The sequence below is a fragment of the Sceloporus occidentalis genome, unplaced genomic scaffold, assembly GCF_023333645.1.
Source record: "Sceloporus occidentalis isolate IW3139 unplaced genomic scaffold, rSceOcc1.0.p SCAF_2, whole genome shotgun sequence".
Classification (NCBI taxonomy): Eukaryota; Metazoa; Chordata; class Lepidosauria; order Squamata; family Phrynosomatidae; genus Sceloporus; species Sceloporus occidentalis.
Genome location: NW_028316982.1, coordinates 124908762 through 124926417, shown reverse-complemented (window position 1 = coordinate 124926417; position 17656 = coordinate 124908762). Strand labels below are relative to the sequence as shown.

General features: G+C 41.5%; 1 protein-coding gene across 1 annotated transcript in view; it reads right to left on the bottom strand.

Moving 5' to 3' along the window:
• Positions 1 to 9464: 9464 nt before the first annotated feature.
• The window catches only part of PKD2L1 (polycystin 2 like 1, transient receptor potential cation channel), a 65487-nt gene continuing 57295 nt past the window's right edge, over positions 9465 to 17656 (bottom strand). The window contains exons 14-15 of the mRNA XM_089507940.1: positions 14735 to 14834; positions 9465 to 9762 (exon numbers count right to left, since the gene is read on the bottom strand). Of these exons, the coding sequence (XP_089364066.1) occupies positions 9550 to 9762; positions 14735 to 14834 (313 nt within the window). The 3' untranslated portion in view covers positions 9465 to 9549. The remainder of the gene's footprint in view (positions 9763 to 14734; positions 14835 to 17656) is intronic.

The window sequence follows — 17656 nt, the reverse complement described above, 5'->3', positions numbered from 1 at the left end:
TGACTAGACCACATTTTACAAGCTTGTTTGCAAGAATGTCATGGGAAACCTTGTCAAAAGCCTTACTGAAATCAAGATATACTATATCCACAGCATTCCCTTCATCTACCAAGCTAGTAATTTTATCAAAGAAAGAGATTAGATTTGTCTGGCATGACTTCTTTCTCTGAAACCCATGTTGACTTTTTGTGACTATGGCATTGCTTTCTAGATGTTCACAGACTCTCTGTTTAATGATCTTCTCCACAATCTTTCCGGTATAGATGTCAGACTAACTGGACAATAATTGTTAGGCAGATTTCCTCATTTTCTTCACACATAACCTTTCAAAAGACATCTAGGCAGCAGAAGAGGGCTGTTACCCAACCCTTCTCTCTACGTCTGTATCTCTTTAAGTTATTCACTCACACTTTTTGAAGATGGGGACAACGTTTTCCCTCCTCCAGTCTGCTGGGACTTCTCCTGTTCTCCAGGAATTTTCAAAGATTATTGACAATGGCTCCGATATTACATTTGCCAGTTCTTTTAATACTCTTGAATGTAGTTCATCTGGTCCTAGAGATTTGAATTCATTTAGATTAACCAGGTATTCCTGTACTATCTCTTTACTTATTCTGTACTGAAATTCCTCTTTTCTGTCCTCTGCTCCATTATCTTCAGGTTGAGCACCCTTTGCCTTTTCTGAGAAGACTGAAGCAAAAAAGGTGTTGAGTAATTCTGCCTTTTCTCTGTCCCCTGTTAGTGTTTTGCCATCCTCTGTTAACAGATTGGAATTTGTAAATAAAATTCAGTTCAGAAGTTTCTGTTTCTAAACTGCATCCGTCCTGCAGAAATAATCCCATTTGGCACCACTTTAACTACCCTGGTTCAGTGCTTGGAATTCTGGGAACTGTAGTTTGATGCGGCATCAGAACAGCAAAGTGATACCTTCTTCCTGTTTGATTTTGAACACCTTTGCTTGATGAAGGAGCCAGTGGAGCTTCAAAACCTTGCACCATCTATTTTGTATATTTTGGTTGGCCAATAAATAATAATAATAATAATAATAATAATAATAATAATAGGATTTATTTAATAAAGGTAAATAAATAAATAAAGATAAATAAACACATCACTATAGTTTTTTGTGGGTGTTTTGGGCTATGTGGCCATGTTCTGGAAGAATTTATTCTTGACGTTTTTCCTGTATCTGTGGCTGGTATTTTCATAGGATAGGTATCACTGGCGGGATACAGACTGCCCAAAAAGTGCAGTCTCCTGCCACCCTGGTTTGCTGCGCGAGGGAGCTGCAGCGGACAAACCCTCGCGCAGCAAAATGAACCCGCAAAAAGCAGGTTCTTAGGTGTGGTTGTGACGCCACAAGGCGCCAAAGGTGCACTTGCGGCATCACAAGGGTGCCAAGATGTGCAGACACTAGGCGTCCGTCACGTCAAAATGGCGGTGCCCATATGTACAGGGCACCACCATTTTGACGCCCTTGTCACGTGCGAGGGGTGAGGGGCGTCTGAAAGCACCGCCCCTCACATGTCATGACGGCACCCCATTGGGCCTGTCTAGCCAGCACCACTGTTATTACCGTTTTATGGCTTTTGGATGCTGTTGTACTTTGCTGTATAGGCTACCCCTGCATATGCTTGCTAGAGTAGGAGGGAGTCCCTGTTACTCTCAGCTGTTTGAGAGCTCCTCCCTCCCCTTTTCCCTCCATAAAAGTGAAAAGAAGGGGAGGGGGAACCACGTTTGCCAAGTTCTCTTTCAAGCAGCTAGAATTCAGAGACATTAGTCTAATTTGCATTGCAGAAATAATGCAGTTTGACACTGCTTTAACTGCCATAGCTTGATGCTGTGGAAATCTGGCGTTTGTAATTTTGTGAGGTATGTAGCTTTAGTCTCACAGAGCTCCTGTGTGACAACCATAGTCATTTTTTTAGTCTGGAATATCAGATACAAGAGATCTTGTAGCACCTTTGAGAATAATTGTGTGAAAGAGGTTGTAGCATAAACTTTAGTTGACTTGCATCTGAGGAAGTAGATGAAGTCTACAAAAGCTTCTGCTACAACTCCTTTCCCACAGTTTCAACACTGCTACAAGATCCCATATAGGTTGCTACTCTTAGGCTACTTGGGAGCTTCCCTTTGCCTAAGAGGGAAAAACAAAAGAGGGGAAGCTGGCCAGGAGAAGGAAAATTAGGGTTACCTGCTGATTGAAAATTTTGTTCTTTTTCACTCAGTGCTCCATAGTCATGGAATTGCCTCCCTGAATACTTGCAGATTGCTCCTACCTTCCTTGTTTTAAATCTGAATTAAAAACTTGTTTTCTATTGTTTTTAGAATTTTAGCTTAGTATTTTTTAATAACCTTGTATATTCAATTACCTGGGAGTTATAATAGTTTATATTACATATTATAGCTCATTTTGGTATTACAATAGTTTATGTTTCTATACTTATGTTCCTGTACAGCTTATGTTATGAACCAGCATGGAGTAGTGCTTTGAGTGTTGGAATGCCACTCAAGAACAGGGTTCAAATACTCGCTTGGCCATGGAAACCCACTGGGTGACCTTGGGCAAGTCACACTCTCTCAGCTTCAGCGGAAGGCAATGGCAAACCTCTGACCAAATCTTGCCAAGAAGATCCCATGATAGGTTTGCCTTAGGATCACCATAAGTTTGAAACAGCTTAAAGGCACACAACACACACACACATTAGGACTCTGTCAGAACTGTAATTAAAGATAAAAGAAATGCTGGTGAGGAAAGAGTGACATAATATCCATATAAATTAGGCAGGAGAGTGTGGTGGTGTGGTTTGAGCTTTGGACTAGGACACTGGGAAACCAGGGTTGGAATCTTTGTTCTGCCATGGAAACCCCCTGAGTAACCTTGGGCAAGTCACACTCTCTCAGTCTCAGAGGAAGGCAAATTAGCTAGGTAGGTAGTGCTGAGGAGGAGAAAGGAAGGGGAGAAAAGAGAATGTGAGAGGTATGGTGAGGTGGCATGAAGCCTAAGGGCCAAAGAATTACAGTGTGAAGTGAGATAAAGGAGAGGGGAGAAGAGGGCAATCAGTATAGTGCAGGAAGGTACGGTGGCAGCAGTAATGACTGGAATAACTCTCATGTTCCTTACACACAATTCTGAAGATTGGAAGATCGGAAGGTTGGCAGTTTGAGGCCCAAGTGCCACATGATGGGGTGAGCTCCTGTCACTAGTCCCAGCTTCTGCCAACCTAGCAGTTCGAAAGCTTGCAAATGCAAGTAGATAAATAGGTACCACTTTGGTGGGAAGGTAACGGTGTTTGGTGCAGTCATGCTGGCCACATGACCACTGGAGTTTTCCTCGGACAATGCTGGCTCTTCGACTTAGTAACAGAGATGAGCACCGCCCCTTACACTTGGACACAACTAGACATTCATATCAAGGGACTACCTTTACTTCCATACACACAATTGGTATTCTAGCATTCTGACTTCACCCTTATAGACCCGCTGCTTTGGGCTTGTGACAAGGATATATATGAAAACCTTCACAGATAAAAGGAACTTCAGACTGGCAGCCTCTATATGTATATGTGGGGTGATAAACCAGTATGTGAGGGAGGAACCTTGTGCATTTATGAAATGCAGCATGTGAATGCCTGAGGAAGGCTATATGGTCAAGGTAATGCGATTTGGCAGGCCTTCTATGTCCACAGAGAGGAACTGGTAGAAGAATCTCCAAAATGATAATGAAGAATTAGAATTAGGGAGTGAGGAACGTTTTAAAATGAAAAGTGCAGGGTTGACGGAAATATGGCATGATTATTTTTCCAGTATATCTAGAGGGAGGTAGGGGGAATACTGCATCTATGCTTCAAATATATAACCTCATGTTGAGCAGTGTTCTGTTGTATCCTTTAAGATCAGGGAGTAAACATTTTTAAAGGTAACAAACCCACTTAGTTTGATATATATATATATATGTGTGTGTGTGTGTATTTGTGTGTCAGCCTGGGAGCTGCCCCCGTCATCCCTTCCTTCCTGAGGAAAAAGCTGTTGTTGTTCTTTCCTGTTGCAAGCTGGAGAAAGGATGTGCTGCTGGCAAACATTCTTTAACCATTTATAGAATGTTTAGAAGGAAGGGGGGCACCAGGCTAAATCTGAGGAGGGTGGAAATGCATGTATTATGTGGAAAGTGGTTACTCACTTCTTAAACTACTTTCCTTTGCAGTTATTAGAGATACAGAAGCCCTAATAGCCTTTTATTCACTGAGTTATCTGATATTATTATTTGAAAAGCACCTCTTTAAACTGAAAAGATTTATTGAATAATTGGTTAAATACAAAATGCCTTTTCAAGGAATTTATGGCCCCATACAACTTTCTCACAGATCACCATATATGCTCCTGTCCCCTTCAAATGGGGAGGAAAAATCAGTATACGGTACTTTCTTCTTTGTGAAGCTTCTGCTGTATGCATTTAGTGCATAGCAGGAAAGGCACGGGCATTTTGTGTGCTATTTGAGAGACAACTCATCCAGTTAGGAAGAAATTGAAAATGTCTGAGTTTTTCTTGACAGGGCTTTTATAATACATTCAACCGTTTTATAATACAGTAGACCCTTTGGTTCCTGGACCTCCTGTGGATATCGAAATCCATGGATGTTCAACATATTTACAGAACTCATCAAGGTGCTTTAAACTGGTAGTGGCATTTATTTATTTTATTTATATCCTGTCTTTCTCATTATGCAGAACCAAAGGCATTCACAAACAAAATACCCAAACAGAAAACAGACCTTTGGATGCTTTAAAGAGGTTTCAAACCTGGCTAGCTCTTCTGGAAGGATGGGAAATTGAGAGGTGAAGGATTGAGACAAGCAGGTGTGGGGTGAGTAAATATACCAGCTGGGAAGGGATTTAAAATGTGGCCAGTTCTTTTGGAAGGACAGGAGAAATTGAGAGGTGGTAAACTGGAATGGTGAGGAGATCTATGAGCTGGAAAGGGCATGTTGGTGAGAAATGGAGTGATGGGCTGGTGCTGTTAATAGGACTCTGTAGCATGCTTGTTTTGAGACTTAGAAATATTCACAGTTTTTCCATTTTCATAGGGGTCCTGTGCCTTTAACCTCTGTGAATGTGGAGGGCTGAATGTAATATGAAAATGGATCCTAAATCCTAATCATATTTTTTGTAACTGCTATCTGATTCTTTATTATCATCTCAATATGATGGAGTGATGATATTTATAGTGGACTGGGCTCAGGACTTGAGATCTTTCTGCTTTAAAGTTTTCTCACATTTTAAGCCAGCTGGAGCCTTCAAAATCTGTGGTACATTTGTAAAGGGCTTCAACAGCCACTCTTGCTGCCGTTATCCATAAACAGTGAAAAGCCTCCACTTTATGAAAGGGCATGGAGTAGCCAAGGGCAGGGAGAGCTATCAGCCAGGCCTCTATCTGACTCTAACCTGAAAATGATATGCTATATATGAAGTCTTGGGGGGGGTGGTTATGTTGCACAAAGGTTTTTATCAACAGCATCACCCTGCCTTGTTCAATGAATGTTATGAGCTACTTAATGTGGTCTTATCCTCCAATTGTAACCCTCCCTTGTTTTCTGTTCTTCCATCTTTTTCTCATACTATGGCCCCATACAGACAGGCCAAAATAAAGCTGCTTCGGGTCACGTTGGAGGCATGCTGTTTAAATGATGCATGCATCCTAAGAGTCCGGAAGCCATGCAAAGGACTGGAGCATGGGTTTGGCTCAGCTTTCAGACTGCATATGGACTGCATATGAAAAATAAGATTACAAGGGCAGCTTTTTTACAAAAGTCCATCCCTCACAAATATTTTGTCCCAATCAAAAACTAGATGAAAGCATGCTCTGTCCTTTTGAAAACCTAAGAGGTAGATTATAGTTAAAACTTGTGTTAAGAACAGCCCATGCAAAGTTGTGTTGGCCTGATGAAGAGTAAAATATGCCAAATTTAAAATGATGGAGGCATGATGTTTACTAGCGACATCTAGTGGTGGGAGCAGTGTCTAGTAACCTCATAATCTTATAGTACTCATATGGAGGCTACTGAAAAGCCACTTCCCATCCAGCACAGGATTTGATGTGATATGAACAATATTTCAAAAAAGTATTTCCTCCTTTGCATCAGCTCATATATATGCAGCTTCTCCACATCTGTTTTGATCTATGGTGTTGTTAGGACAGTGGGAATGCATTTTTGGATCACTGTACAAATGTTACACTTGCCAGGTGAAGTATCACAACTACAGGAGAGTGTTTTTATGACTTCCAAATATAGGATGTAGTAGTTAAATCAGTCTCCTTGCATCTCATTCAGATTATTTATTTGATTAGCATTATGTTTTCTTTAGTAAAACAAAACCTTGTTTGTTTGCTCAGGTTAGGAAGAAAAACTACTAGGGCCATGCACACATTATTCATTGAAAAATACTTTAGTCCTTTCAAGTTACATTATGCCTTGTAATTAGAGTTACAATATTCTTACAGGAATACAGACAACAGATGGTCACACTGTGTAGCAACAGTCACAGAAGAAACAGCTCCTAACATCACTGCTGCATTGGACTAGAGACAATTAAACATCACATGAGATCAACCACTGCAGGGATAGAAGGGCATGGCAGATTATCACTTCTGAACTGTTCACCAACCTTGTTGGTCCATGTGCATGCCATCTTAACTTCAAGATGTTACTCTATTGACTTGTATTGAATTAGTACAGACAACATATGTACAGAACTTATCAAGGTGCTTTAAGATGGTAGTGGCATTTATTTATTTTATTTATATCCTGTCTTTCTCGTTATGCAGGACCAAGGGCATGCACAAACAAAATACCCAAACAGAGAACAGATCTTATGTTAGGATTCCAACAGGGGCTAATCCAGCCCTCAGGTGCAAAGGCTTCTGTGCGTAGCTTCGGATTTGACTTTGGACTCCACTGGGAAACAAAAAAGACCTTCATTTTATCTCCATTGGATTTCCCACAATTTAGCATGGGTTGATGACTACATGTCTAGTATTATAAAAGAAGAAAAGCTTCTCTTGCATTACAAATGCATTGTCATTGGTTGGTTTAAGGGGGCAAGCATGCAGAATTGTGCTTTCTGAAGCAAATGCACATATCAGTTGTTTTACCTACATCCTGTAAATTACTGTACATCTTAGGTATTTTTACTCAATGAGATATATAAGACTGCAAGGCCTGCAGGAAATATTCTTTTTGATATAGTAAGTCCTATTGGAGAGCTAGTGTGGTTTGAGCATAGGACTATGACACTGGAGGACAGGATTTGATTCCCAGCTTGGCCATGGAAACCTTAGGCAAGTCACTCTCTCTCAGGCTCCGAAGAAGGCAAAGGCAACCCCCCTCTGAACAACTTGTGAAGAAAACCCATGATAGGTTCACCTTAGGGATGCCAAAAGTTGGAAATGACGTGAAGGTACACAACATGTCCTACAACCCATGCTGTTCTTAATCTACCATGAGATAAACATGGATGATGCACTTGAAGCTTTTTGATTTAAAGACTGTTCCCACTCCTGCCATAGCTTTGAGGGCTAGCAGAAAGTGATACTGTGAAAGTGGGCTAAGGTAGGAGAACATAAAAATAGAGACTGGGCTGTTTAACTATTAGATAAAGAAGAGGGGGCAAGAAAGCCCATGGCAGGGTCACTTTAGGGTTGACATAAGTAAGAAAGGCAACAACAGAAACAAAGATGGAAGCAGGTAGAGATGAAATATAGGGATGGGGGCAGGTAGAAATAGGTGAGATGGAGAAGGGGGCAGTTAAGGTGAGGGTAAAATTCAAGGAATGTTTAAAGAACAAACAAAATGTTCATACACAAATACATAAAGAACCATCTTACATCTTTGATGTTTTGAAACAGCCTGTTTTCAATGAATCTTTTGTTACCATTAATATTTCTGTTTGTGTGTCATTCAGTTGTGGATTTTATGAGGAAATCAGTAATGTATATACTGTACAAACTTGAATGCACAATAGAACACATTCATTGGTCCAGTGTTGTAGACAATTTAGGAAACCCAAATTATAAACACAAGGTGCAGCTTAAAGACTTCAGGGGCAAGTTAAGTGATAGGAACTCAGGTGTCTGTGTGATCAACTTGGTAGGAGTAACTGGGCATAAAGATGTTGAACATCACTTGGAGGCAATCCAATCTAATTTTAAGTTACTGAGTGCAAAGACCAAATATATCATCCCCAGTATGAAGGTAAAACAGCTTCAGAAAGTACGAGTCTGTATTCTTGAACAAAATAAAAAAATCAATTCTGTTCTTACATTATATGAATATAATAGACTGGCAGATATTCTGAGGCAGAGCTGGCACGGTGAAGTAGTTTGAGTGTTGGAGTATGACTCTGGGAGAACATGATATGAATCCCCGCTCACCCATGGAAGCCCACTGGATGGCCATGGGAAAGTCACCTTTGAGGAAGGCAATGACAAATCTCCTCTGAATAAATCTTGCCAAGACAGTCCTGTGATCACTTTACATTGGAGTTGGTTTGAAGGCCCATAACAAAAAAATGTATTGTGTGCACTGTGAAACAATTTCTTTTTCTGCTTCAAGGACTAGAAAAGGAGAATATATAAAATAGACAAGAAAGCATATTGAGCTTCCATGTAGGGCAGCAGATTGCCACTATATGTACACGTAACAAAATACATAACATATAACGAGGTACCTATTTTTTTACTTGTGTACATGTGGTGAGAAACTCTTGCCTGCCTCAAATGCAGGCTTACATGTATGTTTCTTTTGTCTATTACAAACAGTCCCTTGGTCTGTCTCTTGAAGTGTCTGTGACAGATACTTTTACAGCTTCCATTCCAGTCCACTTAATATGTTGTAATATACAGTATTGACATGCTTTTCGTACACTGAATTTAGGCCCACACATATATGCATTTTGTGTAAAGTGCTAATTCTATACCTTGAGGCTTCTGGTCTGGGGTCAGTTTGAAACATACAGAAGCCAGCTGTAAAACTGGTTTTCAAGACTGAAAACACTCCCAAATCCTAAAGGCTTTATTTGTCCTGTTCTATCAAGAGGATCCCATATAGCCAAATGAGTAAATTTGGTTGTGGTATTTGCCTTTTTCTTTTGGGGTTCAAATTTGTCACGACATCAAGATTTTTAAACCCACGAGACTGGCTAGGTCTCATTCATTGCAAAAAGTAGACAGAGGGCTGACACAATCTAGATGAGAATCAAAATTTAGGAAGAGTGTGGGTTCATTACATCCCTCTGTACCCTTTTACTACTAAACATTCTTCCTTTTTTTTGCTCCATTTTTTTAAAGTGACATGTCCTCAAAAATTAGTCTCTCTCTCTCTCTCTCTCTCTCTCTCTGTGTATGCGTTCAGCAGAAAAATCAGTATCTGTAGCTGCTTTTGATGATGAAAGACAAGCAATTCCTATGATTTAGAACTACAGTTAATGTCCTATTAGCCTAACCATAGTGAGATAGCAGGGATGGTAATCAGTACTGGGAGTTTGCAGAATATTTTAGATGTTCAGATTAGGTTGTAGCTGTACATTTGTGGGCAACTGAGAGCCTATCAGCTCTGTCTTGGACAGGTTGGGGTAAATAGCACTGCTGGTACCCAAAGAATTCATTTGGATGTTCTCCTGTCGAGAGGCTGCCTCCACTCCACCTTCTTTCTTGATGACTCCTCCAATTTTCTGAGGGACCTGACTTTTGTTATTGACATGTTCATCCTGCAGACAAGGGGAGAGTGAGATTCATTCAGAACCTTAAAAAAGAAAATGGGAGAAGGGACTAGCATGTTTTCCTATGCTGTTCTTTAGAAACAGTAATAAATGGGAAACATGAAACCTCCCACCTGCTACTATCCAAGGCTCTCCCTTCTTCAGGTTATTCCACTTTTGTGGGTTGTATGGGTTGCAACCAGGGAAAAAGATAATCTTCACTGAGTACAAGATAGCTATGTGCAGTGTGTCTTGTTTTAAGAAAGAATTGTGCTTGGAATAGTGTTTGGAGATGGCCTCCCCCTCCCTCTCCCCCTCCCCCTCCCACATCTGGTGCTCAGACAATTCTTAATACCTAAAATTGTAAGTTACACAGTAATAATAATTTTTTAATAATTTGTTTTATTTATATACCGCTATTCCAAAGATCATAGCGGTGAACAGCAAGTAAGCTAATTAGCAAGTAAGCTAATTTGCCCCCAACAGTCTGGGTACTCATTTTAGCGACCTCGGAAGGATGCAAGCCTGAGTCGAGCTTGGGCCCTTTTGCTGGTCTTGAACTCGCAACCTTGTGGTTTTGAGTGAATGGCTGCAGTACAGGCATTTAACCACTGCGCCACCAGTAAATGGAGAGGGAGTATCGAGTGCTTTCAAAAGCATCTGGATCAGGCCTTTGTTGGAAACACAATACTGAGCTCAGGGCGCTTTACAGACTGCCCAAAAAGGGTGGTGTGCCGGCGCCGTCATTTGCTGTGCGGAAGAGCCCCAGCGGCCAAACCGTGCGACTCCTCTGCACAACAAAAAGAAGCTGAAAAATGCAGCTTCTTGCAGCACCCTTATGATGCCGCAAGGCACCAATGGCGCACTTGCAGAGTCATAATGGCGCCGAGACGTGCGGACGCTGAGTGTCCGCTACGTCAAAATGGTGGCACCCATGTAGAATGGGCGCCGCCATTTTGTGGGCGCTCATTGCGTACTAGGGTTAGGGGCGTCCGGAAAGGATGCCCCTTTCTAACCCTTGTACATGCTGTGCACATACTTTCCGCCTATGCAGAACAAGCCCAGTATAACATTCGGTGCCTGACTGAACGGCCCTCTTCTCAATAGCATTTCAGTGCCATTTCAGTTTCATTTCAATTCCCTACAGCTTTCAAACATTTCTAGTTTTCAGGTACTTTCCATCAAAGCAGGTGCTAGTTTTCCCTGGATCAGAGCCCAGATGGCTTTCCTCCCTTGTTTGAATTGATGCATGCTAATTAGTCACTACTCCATTTAAAGACTAAACTCCACAGATCAACTGTGCATTCTCTCCAGCGTTTCACAGATGAAATCCAGGATAGATGTGGCCAAGCAACATCAGGGGATGATCAAGATGGTAAAATCATTAATGTGGAAGAACACACAAGCTAGTAGAGGCTGTAGCAGTTTTCTTTTGCATGAGCCTACTGGGAAGGCCAAAATTCTGCACCATTCTCTGCCTTCCCCCCAGCTGAATTAATTGAGTGCCAGCTACTTTTGCTCTTTGAACTCAGGGATTATTCAGAACTTTTTTTTAAGCACAGTGATGCGATAAAATCATGATCACACTCACACAGTTTTGTTGTTCACACTATGGAACTGCACCTATGTGCATCTCTGCAAGTTTGGTTGCTCACGTGTCCCAACATGCAAATAAAGGTGGAGTTGATGATGCAGATACATTCGAAGCACATTCAAGGAATTCAGAGTTTTATCCTGATTCTTCCTGGGGCTATTTGCATCAGTTATTCACACAGCTGAAGATGCAAAATATTTAGAAAAACTCAGAAAAAATGCCCGAGATTGATTATCTCATGTTAAATGGTTTTTTTGGCAGCCCCCCCGCCCCAACTTAATCAAATGCATTTGAAATGCACGTGAACAACAAAGATCCAACCCAGATTCTACCTGAGTTTTATTCACACGGTGAAAATAATCACACAGTGAAAATAATTCAGGTCGAATCACTGGAGATGATCAGACAGGGGGAAAAGCTGGGAGTAAAAGGCATACTCCCAGCATAATCATGCAATTGCGCTTAAGATTTTCAGACAATATCACACTCATCCAGGACTTATCCCATGAACATCCAGGAATGCTACAACAACAAACCATTCCTGGGACTTTCCTGTGAATGGTTTGTTGCTGAAAGCATTCCTCGATCTTCTTGTAATAAGTCCTGGATGAACATGATGTGTCTGAAAAATATTCAGCGCAATTGTGTGATTATGTCAGGAGTATGCCTTTTACTTTTCCTCCCCATCTGATAATCTCCACTGTTGTTCATATGCACCCCGAATGCATGTGGTTAAGTTTTTTGGGGGTGGGGCTACCCAGGATAATCGATACTGGGTCTTTTCCCAAGTTTTTTTTTTAAATTGCATCATCGGCAGTGTGAATAATGATGTGAACAGACTCAGATTAAACTCAGCATACCTTGAATGCATTTTGAATACATTCACATTGTCAACTCCTTGGGTGGGGGGACAAAGCTCATCCTGGCTGGTTTTATGAGGAAGCGCTTTTGCTATTCCTCTTTCCCTGCACACCTGTTGTTACGGTCTGGCTCTCAGCGGCTTCCCAGGAGGAAAGCGACATCTTCAGCCCCCCCCCCCCCCCAGACTGCAGAGGCTGAGCACAGGCCCAGCAACGAGGGACCCCTTACCCTGCCTTAGCTGCCAGCTCTTGCTCCGAACACAAAGTGATGCAGATTGATTCCATTCTACAGTGTGAATAACAAACCTGGAATGCATGAGTGAGGTTATACACTTTGTTCCGCTGCAAAAAATGATGTGTGAATGACCCCCTAGATTATTTTTACTGTCTGAATAATCCCTCAGACAGCAGCAACTGAAATAAGCTGAGGACAATAGGGGAAAGTGGGACGTGGAGAAAGAAACAGGGATATTTTAAAAGCAGTTGAAATACTGTGATGACTGAGTATCAATCAGGACTGCTCTTGCTGAACTGGGACAATTGTAGGGTATGACTGTTGAATGTGTGAAAAAAAATTATTCAGAAGTGAAGTCTTTGCTTCTCTCCTTTTGCTGTTTGATATCCATGGTTTATGGGGGTTACGATCTTTGGAGAGGCAGGAAATACAAATAAACTCTATTATTATAATAATTATTATTATTACCACAAATCACTGCAGTCTAGTCCTAAGGCCAGCTACTTTGCTTTGGCTATGAAAAAGTCTGCTTAGAGGCCATTCAGGCTACCATTTACCCCGGATCAGGAATCAATCTTTGCATGTGAAGTTCATATTGCCCCCAAATCTCTCACAATCGAATGCGAGGCATGCACAACCATTTCGTGGCAAATGCCCCTTGGCGCATGTCATTTGGAATTGGGGGGAAAAGCCATCTCTTTTGAAGAAAAAAACGGGTTCTGAGAATATGAACTTGCCCCTGATCATGATCGGGGCAAGTTCATGGGAGGAATTTAGGTCGGAGGGAGGGCAGTAGGCAGGGCATTCCCTCCCCTGCATCGGGGCAAAGGAGGAAGGAGCTGGAGGCAGGATGGAAAAAAGGGGAATCAGGGTGACAGGAGGCAAAGGGTGACAGGAGGCACAAAAGGGGAATCGGGGTGACTGACATGGGATGCAAAGGGCAGTCAGAAGGAGGGCAGAGGGGGGGGAACTGGAGAAAGTGACGGAGGAAGAAGGAGCCGGGGGAAGAAGGGGGCCATGGAGGGCATTCTATAACGGAGCAGGAGGAGGAGAAAGAAGGAGCAGAACGAAGGGTCAGTTCAGGGCAGGTCAGAGGAAGTCCACAGGACGGAGCAAGCCTCCCTCTCACACCAGGCAGCTTTCCCTTTTTTATTTTTCATTTTTAAAAATTATTTTTGACAAAAATTGTGCATGTTTTTTGCAATAGGTAGATAGATATATAGAGAGAACATAAGCAGGATGAAGGTTCAATTCAGGGCAAGTCAGAGGGAGGCCACAGGACGGAGCAAGCCTCCCTCTCATACCAGGCAGCTTTCCCTTTTTAAAAATTTATTTTTTAAAATTATTTTTGGCAGTCTATGCGCATGGTTTTTGCTTCAGGTAGATATATATTTAGATAGAATGTGGCTAGCTGCTTGTTCAATTTTCCTTTCATTTCCTTGCTTCCAACAGCAAGGCACTTTGCAAAAGCCTTTTTTTCTATGCGAATGCTACAATGCGAATGTTACAACGCTTCTCTTTCCAATTTGGCAAATTGATACAGAATGCTTTTGCTATTGTCGCTAAGGAATTCAGGGGTAGCCTAGGGAAAGCAATGGATGCATGGCTTCCTTTTCTGGCATTCCGAGGTGATTTATTATTATTATTATTATTATTATTATTATTATTACTACAACATGTGCATGAGGCATTCTGGGGTGGCAAGGAGGGAGGATGCAGGATGCAGAGATGGCATTAGCTTGCATTTTGGGGTTGAAAACTGGGCCAAGGGAAGATCATAACCTGCACTGACCCAAATACCCACAACACACACACACTCACACACACACACACCACACACACACAGAGGAGGTTTTTAATTTGACAGCATCTGCGCAATACTGGTGCCTGGGATTTTTTTTAAAAAGGAGGGGGGAAGCACACTTCCGATGGGCCAATGAGTGCAGAGAACGTCACCTATGACGATCATGGAACTAAATTTGATTGACAGCAACTTTAACCCAGTTTCTCCAAGAGGGTATTCAGGGTTAAAATACCCTGATTGGTAGTCAGCACTTGCTTCCAGAGGGGTTCGGGGAGGGAGAAACCGAAGCTTCCTAGTTCCTTCCAGTGCAAAAAGGTCAGTCTGAATGGGCCCTTAGAGAATCAGAGATTTAGAATGGATCTTGGAGGTTATCAAATTCAAACTCCTCCTTTGTGTAAGAACAGTAGCACAGAATGCAGTTACAGCAGGTGACCCCCCTTTTACCATCTAGCATCAAATAGCTTCTCCCCTGGGTCATTGTTCCTTACTTTGCTTCTCTCTATGCCCTCCAGTTTCACAACCAAGGCTTCAGTCTTGGATATGATGTTGGCAATGGAATGCTCCAACTGCAGTACCCGCTGTAAGAGTCTGTGGAAGAATGCAAGAAAAATCTTAGAAACACTCCTTCAAGTTATGACATTTGCAGCTGGCAAGGAAATTCCCTGGGTCAGCTTCTCTGCTTCTATATACCTTTAATGTGGGTCTGGTAAAAGCAGTAGTCTACATTGATTTATAGTTTGGTATACACTCTATACAAGCTAGTCTAGATAGAGATTATCATAGTAATTTCTAGATTTGGACTAGTAATTACTAAAACATTACATTTTGAGTGAATTTGATCAATTTCCATTGGGCTAATGCACACATATAAGGTGATCCACATGGACAGGGCTGGCCCTACAATTACAAAGAGAGAGGTGACTTCATCAAGTGGCAGAATAGTGTGTCTTGACAGGGGTAACTAATTGTTAGTTATTTAATTTGTTAATATTGCATTTTAATTTTAAACAAACAGTCCAACAAAGTAGACACATGAAAACATACGCAACTGGAATCCACCTTCTGAATTTTGCTTCTGAGTTGTCAGTTCTGATATCCAGACTGCATGTGCCACATAAAGTGTTCTGTGCCAAAACCTAAGCATCATACCAATATATGGTTTCACATCCTGGTACTTATATTCAAAGTCTGATTTCTTCAATGAATATTAACTAACGGATTCAAAGACACAGCCATGTTGATCTGGATCAGAATGGGTCCAGTATGGAAAGGGATCTTGTAGCACCTTTAAGACTATGAGACAAAGCAAATGGTCAGGAAGGAGTGACCTCTGGCAATCAGGCCAGGACTGCGGCAACCACATGGCCCACTCCCAAAGTGGGCTACCACCTGTGATCCCAAGTCACGCACCACAGGATCCAAATTAAAATAGCACCTTTTTGATCTGGTCCTTTGGAATGGAGTACAGCCTCAGCATGGCTTCTGGCCACTTTGGAGGTGTGCATCATCTAAATGCCACACCCCAAAGCAGCCGGAAGCCACTTATTTTGGTCAAGGTGTTTCAGTCATAACTAAGAGAAAGAAGTTGGTACCATAAACTTTTGTAGACTTTGGTCCAAAACACAGTTCAGAAATAATCCAGTTTAAGACAGCTTTAACTGCCCTGGCTCAGTGGTAGGGAATTGTAGTTTGTTGTGGCACTAGAGCTCTCTGACAAAGGCTAAACCTCTCATCAAACTACAGTTCCCAGAATTCCCTAGGACAGGACAGTTAAAATGGTCTCAGCATGGATTATTTCTGCAGTATGTTTTGGACCTAAGTCTACTTCATCTTGTATTTGATAAACTAGTCTTAATCTATGTGCTACCAACATCTTTTTCTCAGTCTCAAAGGTGCTATAAGATCCCTTTGCATTCTAACGAGTTACTCTTTCATTTGTGTATTTTATGCTTTTGCTGTCCTGCATCAGTGAAAAATGTCTTCTTGAGATTTCTCAGGAAAGAGCCAGCACAGTGTAGTGGTGTGACTGCTGGTCCATGACTCTAGAGATCAGAGTTCGATTCCCTGATTTGGAATGCTTCGTGCCAGTTTAGACTGGTGTGCCAGCTACAGGCTTTCCTGAACAAAGATAATCCCACCATCATCCCAGAGCCTCAAAAGGCAATGGCGGACTCAGCTGGAGGTTGATTGCTTTGATAGTTTGATTAATGGTTTTAATGGTTTATTTTGTCATTGTTATATTTGGAGTTTTTGTTGTATATTTGAAGGGGGAGGGGAAATTATGTGTATTGTGTTATATTGTATTAGAGTTACATTGTATTGTATTATTGTATTGCATTCCATTAGAGTTGTATTTGCTATTATTATATAATTTCTTTTTACTTGTTTTGCTCTGTTAATTGTTATGTATTTTGCTTTGTTAATTTTATTGTTGCTATAATTACTATGTATTTTTGTTGCTATAATTGCTATGTATTTTTTGTTATTTATTGCTATTGTTAATTGCTATCTTATTTTATTGTAATTGTTTAATGCATTGCTATGTTACATTTGTTTTTTAATTCATGTTAATTGTTATTGCCTTGTATTATCCCTTCTGTTGTAAGCTGCCTGGATTCCCAGTGATTGGGCGGCATATAAATAAATCCTATTATTATTATTGTTAGTAGTAGTATTAGTATTATAGCCACAGTAGTTCATGCAGTGGTTTATCTTTGTTGCCCAATGCACAGTACTAACATACGTTAGCTATGTTGCCACTGCTATTGTCTCTGTAAAATCAGATCTTCCACCAGTGTCTCTCCCCCCCCCCCCCCACTACTCCTGCTGCTCAGGAGTTGTTTGTCTCCTGTTACTTTCTGCAGCTTGATACTTGGCTAGATTGTCTCCCTTTTTATTCCTTTCAAGCCCTCTCCCTTCTTCTTTGCTCAGCCCGCCTCAAATCATCTTTCTCAAATCCTCTTCCTCTTACTTCTTCCTTTCAAATTTTCTCCCTCCCAATAGTCCCCCTTGAACTGATCAAGTCCCCTTACAGCCATCTTTCTTTAGGAACTTTCTGATCTGTCCCTCTCATGTGCACCCCCCATTATCTTTTTGTTTCAGGGTAGCTGTGGAAAAATGTGAGTCTTACAAATTCCTAACTGTCTCCTGTCAAATAAAAATGCATAACATTTAGGAGCCATTCAGACTACCTTTTCTCCCAGATCAGAACCCAGATTAACCACGGGAAGTTCATACTGGCCCCGATCCTTTCACTATTGAATCTGAGGCTTCCACACCCATTCAGGGGCAAATGCCCCTTGGCATGAGTCTTTTGAAAGCGGACTTTAAGCTGTATCTTTTGGGGGGAAAAAACAGGTCTGGCAAATATGAAATTGTCCCCAATCATGATTGGGTCAAGTTCAGGGGAG